Source organism: Ochlerotatus camptorhynchus, unplaced genomic scaffold, assembly GCF_037179485.1.
Source record: "Ochlerotatus camptorhynchus isolate MF236.1 unplaced genomic scaffold, CSIRO-AGI_Acam_v1.1 ptg000471l, whole genome shotgun sequence".
NCBI classification, from domain to species: Eukaryota; Metazoa; Arthropoda; class Insecta; order Diptera; family Culicidae; genus Ochlerotatus; species Ochlerotatus camptorhynchus.
This window is the reverse complement of record NW_027040957.1, coordinates 1182540-1193545: the sequence shown is the minus strand read 5'-3', so window position 1 is coordinate 1193545 and position 11006 is coordinate 1182540. Positions and strand designations below refer to the sequence as shown.

At 37.5% G+C, this 11006-nt stretch overlaps 1 protein-coding gene across 1 annotated transcript; it reads left to right on the top strand.

The window, feature by feature from the left end:
- The first annotated feature begins 3539 nt into the window (after window positions 1–3539).
- On the top strand, window positions 3540–7219 carry Dpck (Dephospho-CoA kinase). The gene is made up of 4 exons (XM_065235281.1): window positions 3540–3927; window positions 4203–4497; window positions 6630–6763; window positions 6826–7219. The coding sequence occupies exons 1-4, from the start codon at window positions 3816–3818 to the stop codon at window positions 6990–6992; spliced, it is 708 nt and encodes a 235-aa protein (XP_065091353.1). The 5' UTR covers window positions 3540–3815; the 3' UTR covers window positions 6993–7219.
- Window positions 7220–11006: the final 3787 nt, after the last annotated feature.

Here is an 11006-nt window from a genome sequence, read left to right as displayed (position 1 = left end):
ATTCGGACGTTTCACTTTGAAACAGTTTGTTAATTTTGTTCACTAGATTCAAAGCATACGTTAAGAAAGTAAGATAAAGATTCGTGCAAGGATTGTTTAGTCCATCAAAAATGGTCTTAACACGGTTTTTTTCTACTTGATCCACATTCTGTACAAACCCGAAGTAAATCCTTAATGCTTCGTAGCGCTCCAACACCCGTTTCACCACGCTTTCAAGGGAAAGCCAACGAGTTGCGGACGGGTGGAGCATCTTAAGGGGCTTTAACTCCAGCAGCGTCTGTATGTCTTTAAATTTACTGTTTCGTAGTGGACTGCAACTTAGGTACGAATAAATATCCTTACAGAGTTGTTCAACTTCGTCAGGGATGTGTTTGCATGAATAAGCAGCGCACAGTGCCATACTATGACAAACACATTTAAGGATAAATAAAGAAGGACAGTCTTTATTAAGCAGTGCTCCAAGAGACTTCACTGGTCCGGTCATGTTTAACGCACCGTCCGCAGCGTAACCTAACAAGTTCTGGCGATATGGTATCCCTGCTCTTTCAAAAGAGGAAACAACTTCCTCGTACAGGGTTCGCGAGTCAGTCTCTGTCACTTCGATCACATCGTAAAAGCAATCTCGAATTTGTAGGGCGTCTTGTTTCCAAAAGAAAGTCCGTGCAACTAGAACCAATGATTTTTTTGTCGACACGTCGGTAGACTCGTCCGCAATAAGGCTAAATGGATGATGTTTCAAGTGCTCGCTCAGATCTTCTAGTTGACCCTCTCCCAGCACATTTGTAATTATAGATGTTGCTTTTGTGCGGCCTAATCGTATAGTTCTAGCGATTTCGGAATCTGGACAAATTATAGGCAAGCATGCAGCAAATGCCTTAATATCCGACGCAGATTTATTGTTTGCTGCAGCCCAAGCGCATAGTTGTAGCTCTGAGTTGCGAGCTTTGCTATTTAACTCACCGCCCGTGTAATGCTTCATGCTTTTGGATACAATTTTTACTTCCTTTGCTTTCTGTAGATGCTTTTTGCGCTCGCTATGCTTATGAAAATCAATTATTCCTGCCCAGCACTTAATATCAACGTCGCAGATAGTGCAATGACCAGCATGATTGTCCGAGGATGATGCAATCAGCCATGGAAGTTTAAATTCCCATTCCTTGGAGTATTTTTGACCAGCTTTCTTTGGATTTTTCGACGATTTCACGACAGTCACCTACGATAATTAAATAAATGGCTTGTTATAAAATAAAGTAAAAATTGCAGGATTATTTTACCAGTTCTGACTCATCGTTGCAGTCGCTATCATCAGCGCTAATATAATCGACCGTCTCCTTTTGATCGTGCTGAAAATCCTTTGTGATATCTATCGAAATTTTGTTAACTGATTGATTCGTCAGTAACGCCTCAGTTCTAGTTAGCGATCGAGAGCAACCAGCTATATTTTTAAAGTCATCACGAGACCTGAATGCATCCTGAGAACCATTTTCATCCCCTATTAAAAAGTGCGCAAACATTAGCTGTTGAATTATTTGACCAAAAAATGTTAAGTATACCATTTCTGCTGGTACCGTTATTTAGTTCGTCGAATTTCCATGCACAACCCTCTTCTGTGAACTGTGAAGGCTGGTCAGTTGATTGTTTCTCTGGTAGAAAATTGCTTGGGTGTTGATTACCAGTGGTTGGAACCCTTCGAGAAAATCCAGAGTGTTTTTCATCGTCATCATGTTGTCGAGATGTTATGTCATTATTACGAGACTCATTATTAGCTTCTTCAGCTTTTTTCACATCATCATCACGTTCACGAGAGCTTGTATGGTTGTCCTGAGACTCGGCTCCTAAAAATATAATAAACACGCAAAAATGATTAGAAATCGATGCTTTTTGAACAGGCATTTTCTTTTTTGAAGAATGACTACAAATGCGGAGTTAATGAGAACTAAGCCAGGCAGAGCACAAGATAGACTAAGAGCTCTTTTACCAGCTGATGTTCTAATTCATAATAATTGCAGTTGCAATTATTGTTTGCAAAGAGCAAATTGCCTATCATCATATTACTACTCAATTATGCATTAGGGAAAGCTGATAACATACCGAAGATTTTGAAGTATTTAAGTAAATTTCCTGCATTCGGAACTGCTTTTCGTTTCGGCATTTTTCACAAAATACCGCCAAATTTGACAAACAGGATAGGTTCACAAAAAGCCAATGTAGACGTCCTTGAAAATGAAATTCGTGGAATTCACATTCAGTACTGAAATGATTATAAAAAGAGATTAATGATATAATGGACATTTTTTGTAGCCTAAATCAACAACAATGGTGACAAAGGAGGGAAATATTCAAAACATGGGTTGGCTTAAAAAAAGGCCAGACATGAATCGGATCGTTAAAGCGGGATTAGTTTGAATCAAATATTTTTATAAACTCGTATTGCACAACACCATTGCATAAATTCATAAGTTATTTGACTCAAAAATTGGAAAATGATACATTACTTCAGTTATGTTCGGATTTACTTCGGCAAATGCCGGAAACATTCCAACACTCCAGAAATTACGATTCATCGGAATGCAAAACCACTTAAACAAGCACGGATTCAGAAGAAACATATTGATAAACCTTAGATAAATCACTTCAAAATGCTTTGGAATAACTGTCGAATCGCTTAATAAATATCAGAAAATCGACACATCAAATGCAAATAGAGAATGGCACCTTGCATAGAGCTTTTTGACGTTTAATCGGCGCACACTACTGCACCATTTAAATCGAACGAGTGCGAGCAAGAGGGAAACAGATTAGTGGGAAAACAAACCGCCGATTCATCCATGCGTGCTAGATAGAGAAAGACGATTTAACGTCAAAAAGGTCTATAGCACAGCATAAGCCACCGAACAAAGAAAAACCTCGAGAAAAACTGCATCTCTTTCTATGCAAAACGCGGGTCACATGACAAAAAGAGATAGCCATACAGCCACCATCTTCACCACTCACTGTCATTATCAAGATAAATAATATTATATTATATTATAATATTATATTATATTATTATATTATATAATATTATAAGCGAAGGGAAGTTAAGGAGGCTTAGAGGGGATAGGAATCATGCTTTTGCATTCTAAAAGGAAATACATCAATCAATGGGTAAAACAACCAGTTCTATACACGGGGCTATGTAAAAACTGGATAAAACTGGACAATAATTGAAAAAACTGGAAGATTTTAAGATTTAACTGTTTGACTGGATGTTGTAAAAAAAACTGGAAGAATCCAGTTTAAACTGGAATATTGACATCACTGGTGACAGTAGGCATGCCTTCGCGAATCTGACTGGATTAAACTTTTGAGAATGGGAGTAGTTGTATACTTTGAAACGAGCTTTTACGCTACGACTGTATATATGTATTGGCTGGTATATAATCTGCCAGCTGATCTGCCCAACTCCGGGATACGCCCCTTGCGATTCAATGCCGAATCAAAACGTCAAAATTTGAAGTGCGCTGTGTCTCTGTCACTTTCTTTGGGATAAAAATATTTTTATGCTCACTTCACAGTAGTTCATGCACGGAGCATTACACGCCAGTTTTCGATAAAAGATAATAAATTCAATATACCTACGCCTATTTTGTGGTGTGGATTTAACCAGTTTCATTTCGAACTAATCAGGTACTGTATTGTTCAAAACGAAGCTTATCGTGCTGTATCATCGATAGTGTTGAGGACTTATCGAAAATTGTTATCAATACGTGCGTTTAGCTCCAATCTGCAAAAATTGTGTTTTGAAGTGCTCCGTTCCTAATCAAACTACTACAATGTTTCTCGTTGCTTTGACCGGAGGAATTGCCACAGGAAAAAGTACTGTGTCGAAGGTTTTCCGAGAGAATGGAGTTCCTGTCATCGACGCGGATGCAATTGCAAGGCTTGGTAAGTAGTGTTGTTGTAGTATCAAACATGTTGATGCCTTCGGTATCAAAAAAAAAAAACGAGCATTGTTCATCGTTTTGATGATCTCTTCACGCACTGATTACATTTCGGGAAGCCAATTTAAATTGCTAATGAAGTGCCATCAATTGCGTGGGGCTAGTGCTTTATTCGCTTCAAGCTATTATAGTGTCTCCGAGTATTCGTACCGAATAAGCGTTAAGTTTTGTTGCATAACAATTTTTCAATCGCATGAACGACATGTATCTTTGTTTCAGTGGTCGAACCGGGAAAGCCGGCGTGGCACAAGATCAAGGCTGCATTTGGGGACGGTGTCTTTCATCCAGACAGCGGTGAGCTGAACCGTGATGCGTTGGGAAAACTCATCTTCGATAGCGTGGAGAAGCGGAGGATACTGAATGAAATCACTCATCCCGCAATTCATAGGATCATTTACAAGGAAGTTGTTAAATTTTTCTTCCTTGGGCATAACTTTATTGTGCTCGATCTACCTCTGCTGTTCGAGACTGGTGTGATGCTGAATATAATGCATAAAATCATAACCGTTACATGGTGAGTATGGTCATTCAAGCATGCACATAGCCTATAGTCTATACAAAGAACCCACTAATGGCTGTTGTTTTCAATCGGGAATATGTTTTCAAAAGTCGCCCCAGCTGGGTAGATATTCTGTCAAGTTCGATAAATATGAAAATTTTATATAAAGCTTATGGTTTACCAGTTCCATACGCGCTTTTGTCAATTTTGAGTTAACAAATCTATTGGCCATTTTTTGTAATGTTGGACATTAAATATACATTGTGTCAGTCTGATCCATTCTGCAAAATAACCGCAATCAGTAAAAGAAATTTATAGGGTTTGATTCGCTATGAAAGTTTGACAGATAAAATGAGGGGTTAGTGGATTTTCCTATGTTTCGATGGGTGAATCGATTAGTCTTAGAGTTACCTCTATGGTAGTAGCATTTATAAATGTTTTATAGGGTTTCGTAAAAGATGTATTTAGAAAAAAAAAACTTTAATGAGATTGAAGAGATCTATTACTTCTGTTACCTTTAAAATTTGCGGGCGAAGAAAGGTGTTCAATATTTCAGATTTATAAAACTGAGTCAAGGACCTGCCTAGAAGTCAAGGGCAATTCGTAAAAGTTAAGAGAACATTCTAATAAAAAAAAGCGTTTTAGAATTCCAAGGAACTTTGAAGATCTTCAAAAAACATCGTAGAGCTTTCGAAAGCTGGTAACATGTATTGAACTAAGTAGCAGTTGTGGAAACATTCTAAAAGTGCAGCATATTTCATAGAAGTTCTGCTAACTTTTTAAAAGCTCAACCAACTTTGTAGAATCTCAATGAATTTCATAGAACTTCAGAGAGTTTTGTAGCAGTTTGTATAACTTCTCAAACATTATTAAAAATGAGGAGATTTCTGGAAAAACTTAGCGAATTCAGTTGAAATTTGGAAACTTCGTTGAAGTTAAGGATTTTTTTTTAATTTCATTATACTTTTTAAAACTTCAGGGATTTTGTAGATCTTCAAGAAATTTAATATAAATTCGGGAAATTTCGTAGAGCTCCAGGTAACTTTGAAGAAATTCAATAAGTTTGGGGAACTGCGTTGAAGCTAAGGCAACTTTCTTTAATTTTACGAAACTTTATAAATGTTACTCTTTCAGCTTCAGGGCTTCATCCTTAATAGACTTAAAAAATTAGGTAATTCGATAGAAATTTAGGCAACTTTGTAAAACTTCAGGGAACTTCTTAGGAAATCAACTAAATTCTTGTTCATGGAACTTTGTATAAGTGGACTGAACTTCATAGGAATTCGCATAACTTTGTAGGAATCAAACGAATTACGTTGCAACTCGACGCTCCGTAAAACTTCATAGAAGTACTGGGATTGTTTTTAGAAGCACAAGGAACTTCATAAAAGTTCATCAAAAATTGTAGAAGCTCAGCGAAGTTCGTAGAAGCTCAGGGAGTATTGTAAAAGTTCAGCATAGAATAAGTTAAGGGTTTGATTTGGGCACTTACTGGAAGTTTTGGAAAAAAAGGATTCGCTCAGATGTTAGAAAAATTCATAAAAAGGTTCATGGTGTCCTTGGAAAAACAATGCAACTTGGAAGACGTTAATGGAACTTTGTAGAACTTGGAAAAAATAGTATATATAGTAAAGATAAAGGAACTTTGTAGATATCCAAGGAACATTAAGGCAATTTCCTTTCCATCTGCTGAGTACGGTGTTGTATGGGTCTACACTGCAGAAAACGCGAAGTTTCAGTTTCTTTGTTGTATATTTTATGGGAGCTGATATTTGTGCTCTTGAAATTTCGAGGTGAGAGTAAGATCAATTATAAATAAGGTTTCCACAGCGATTCATCTTAATAAAACATATAAATTCTAACACTGGTTTGAGAATCAATTTCCGGATGTTCTGAGTAGATGATGGTTCGGAATATGCACCCTATCCGAGTCAAGCAAATGTAAACAAAAGCACACAATAAGACCGTCAATTCTCGAAATTTGGTTCATGTTACGTTTTGGCCATATCTCCGTAGACGCCCGAAACAACGATAAGCAGTAAAAGATTACACTAGTTTCAATAAATACAATAATTACTTAACTCTTAATTTTGCCAAATGACTTTTGGACAACCGATTTGATTTACAATCAATTTATTACTTCACAGTGAGGAAGATATCCAACTAACGAGACTCATGGATCGGAACCATTTATCGGAAGCTGATGCTAAAAAGCGTATCAAGCAGCAAATGCCATTGGAGCAGAAATGTAGCCAGTCTCATTTCGTTGTAGAAAACTCAGGTACGTTTAAAGCATACATAATGACATTTTTACATCGAAACACAATTGAATTTTGTTTACAGGGACACTTCAGGACACTGAGGAACAAGCCATGAAAATATTTAACATCCTTCAGGACAGCAATCAGCATTGGAAGATTCGGGGTGTCATATTTGCTACGGCTGCAATCCTATTTTCCAGTATAGCGTGGATCTTAAACTATAAGTATAAATTCATTTCTAGCAATTAATATTCGAGGATCATATTGGGTTTGGGAGTTTATTTAAGTGCGGTCGAAAAGTGGTATCAACAGACATTTTAGATCTAGTAGAGCTTATAATTCCCTACGTTAACAATTATTTTCAACCTTTCTGATGCTTTCAGAGGGGAGTTTCTAGTGTCATGTGCATTTTATTTACTTCAGTGTGTACAGTGGAATTCTTTACGAACGGAAAACAATCTAACTGTGGAATCATGTAGCATCTGCGTTCTAACGTTTCTATTAATGTCCGAAATCCCTGGCTTCTCACGCGTTCAATTTTTGAATCGGAGGTTTCTCTTCTATTAGGTAATCCTCAGATAAACATGAGCCTTTCTAATACAGTGTAGGGGAATGAATAAAAACATTATTGAAGCATAATTTTGTCTATTTTGTTATCAGCCCTGACATTGATGTTCGATTTTTTCAATTAATCGATTATTTTTGCCTTCCCAATAATCGATACGATTAATCGATTATTTAGCTCAACCAACAAATCAAAACTAATGATTTTATTTTAACTGAATATGTATTCAAAATATTGATGGTTCTCAAATCATGGATTATTTTGGGTGAAATCATAAGATGATAATGCTAGTCGTCTACCACTCATTGTAGCACGGAAACTAGTCCGATAGCTAGTCCGATTAAGCTTAATAACCTCTAACTGTCATCAGCAAATCGCTGTATGAAGGGCTAAAAACGAATGGATAGGCAATTCGTCTATTAATTTCCTTGAGACAGTTAAGAATCTCCGTCAGACAACATTTTTTTTTCCTTGATTTGTTTTCCGTCGATCTTGTTTTGCGTGCTGAGCACCAATGCTACCGACGCCAGGGAGGCAGCTCCCACACCTCGACCCTACCTATCGACCCATCAACTCATGAACCGGTGACCAACGGCTTTACTTCCCTTCCGAAGGAATGCCTGATCAGAGATGTTATGCCTCAGAATATCCCGGCTCATAGAATAAGGAACACAAAATGGGAGACAAGCCCGAGGAAGACCTCCGAAACTTTGTTATGGAAAGGATCATCTTAGTAAAACCACAGATAAATGAAAAATATGCATTCATTGCAGCATGCTTGGTATGCACAGTTGTGCACACCAACTGCTGATTTGTTAATAACTTTTCACTCAGTTGTTGAGATTTGTTTTTCTTGAAAATAATTGAAAATATTCAAAGAGTAGGTCAATCTTAACATTTTAATCAACACCAATGAATTTTTACACTTAAAGTCCGAGATGTGCAGCGAGCATTTCTCACTTCATTTTAATGCAAATGCAAAAATGCAAAAACAAATACAGTTTATAACTAGAATTAAAATCTGCTTTATTTTTAAGTATCTATAACAAGCTTAAACTTTATTCTATCTACTACTTCAAAAAGAACTATGTTTCGTCAACTGTGTGCAAAGTAATTAGCAAATGAGAAGTTCGTGACCAAAACTGTGTATGCCAAGCATGCATTGCAGAACCAGCAAGGATAAGAAATTTAAAACTGACACTATGTGTATCCCGTCCGGAGTCTCTTTGTTCAAGAAATGTTTTTATGATTATCACAATTATCCGCTTATGAACACAAATATATATTTTGGAACACTAACTGAATTTTAATGGAAAGATTGTTCAATTTGTTTGTATGTGCTTGCTTGATCGATAATAAGGACACTACCACAGATCTGAGCTTGGTTTGAAGAACCAGAGAATTTAGAATACCTAATATCCATCAGAGTTTATCGTAGCGGCGCCAGTGATGTAGTGGTAAGCGTGATTGCCTCTCACCCAAAGGGCTTGGGTTTGATCCCAGATTCTGAGGCATAAAATCTCTGATCACGGGAAGTAAAGTCGTTGGTCCCCGGTCCATGAGTAAGATGGGTCAGTAGGTAGGGTCCAGGTGTGGCGTCGGTAGCATTGGTAGTCATTACGGAAAACAAGATCGACGAAAAAACAAATCATGGAAAAAAACGCATAGTAAAATACTATTAGGAAGGGAACCAAAATTTCACATTTTAATAGTAAATCTCAAATAAACTTTAAAAGCAAATGAGGAAAATGATCTGAAATTTGGGAAAATTTGGACAAAGAAGTTTGCACATCTTGGGCAACTCAAAATGGATTGTTAATCATGTACATACACTCCTTAAATTTTCCTGGACATGTTCCCTTTTTAAGGACATTGTATTAGAAAATCATTTGATCTGAAATCCAGGACAATTTGGAGAACCTAGAACATCTTATGCACATGCAAATGAAACTATGATGGAATTTAATTGTTCAACAATTCAGCGAATTGTTTGGATATATTTAAATGCTAAGGGCATTGTATCAGTCGCTGTTGATCTGGTAAATTATTTTAAATGAACTCCTAAACTTGAAGAACCTTAAGCATATTATATACAGTGTATCTCAAAATTGATCGTATAGTTGTATTTAAATTTTAGAAAAACGGCTCTAAAAGCACAAGTCTTTGAATTTTTGGCAGCTGACTCAGCATATGTTTATCAATTATTAGCTCAGTATTGGGCATATTTGGTTGAGATTACAAAAAGATAGAGCAATTTAAGAAAAACGCCTTTTACTTGAAAAAACTTTATTTTCTTGAAATAAAATGATCATATCTTCATTTGCTAATAATTTTTTCACAATGTTTCAAAAAATCCATACAAGTTGATTCGTTGTAGGATTTCAGGACAATCAACTCGACCCAGCAAGACATCAGAAACAAGCATAGCCTTAGCAAAGTCTCTTCGTGTACTAAGTGTATCCAGACGAATTAGCTGACATCGGTGCTCGTAGTTTGGGAGACGAAATGGATCCCGCCATGGTAGTCGACGAAGTGCGAATCGAACAAACCGCCGTTGCACTGATTTTAATCTCTCAATTCCATTTTGGTAGTGGGCTCCAAACAGTCGAACAGTACTCCAATGTCGACCGAACTAATGCACAGTAGAGCGCCTTTAGACAGTAAATGTCCGTGAACTCTTTTGTTAACCGGAAGATAAAGCCTAGAGATTTTGAAGCTTTATTCACTATGAACGACACGTGCTGCTTGAAGGTCAACTGGGAGTCGAGGATAATTCCCAAGTCCTTGATTTCGTTCACTCTTACCAGTGGTACTCCAGAAAATGAATGATCGTGGAGTTTTGGATCTATCAGTCGAGAAAACGTAATAACTGAGCATTTTGCAGGACTTACGGTCATGCGGTTCATCTGGCACCAATGAGCGAATGCATCAAGTTGTTGTTGTAGAAACTGAGCGTCAGCCTCAGAACGTTTGTGCTCGTTCAAGCATACTGTCGGTTACGTAAGAAGTGAGACATAAAAGTTTTGACGCGGTTGAACGACCAGGAATGAAAACATGCTGGTCGGGGCTTAACAATTGCTTGCAATGAAAGAATAATTGGTCCATCACAACAAGCTCAAAGAGTTTGGAAACAGCTCATAACGAGGATGTTCCGCGATAATTATCAACATTCTTCCTATCGCCGTTTTTGTGTACAGGGAACATTTATGCACGTTTCCAGCAGGACGGAAACACTCCGGATGAAAGCGACAAGCTGAAGGTCACTTGAAATGGCTCGAGCAAGCTGTCAATGAAGTTCTTCAAAAACACCGACGGAATTCCATTGGGACCTAAGCACGTTGACAGTTTTAGTTAACGTGCAGCTGCCATAATCGCATCATTGTTGACAGTGACTTCAGGCATAGCTAGCCCTGTGTGTTACTAGATGCTGATGATATTTGTCTATCGGATAGCAATTCGTTGGTGAAAATCCTAGCAAACTTCGAGGCAAACATGTCACATATGGCTTGTGGTTCAGAGGCTACGGTCCCATTCCACTTCATTGAAGAAGGCAGGTCACACTCGTTACGTTGCTGTTTGACATAGTCCCAGAAAGATTGTGGGTGGGATTTGAGTCGTCGTCGAATATAACATCTCTTGCTAACGCGTTTATAGATTATGTTCAGCTTCACGTAGTGGTCACGCAGCGATACACTCTT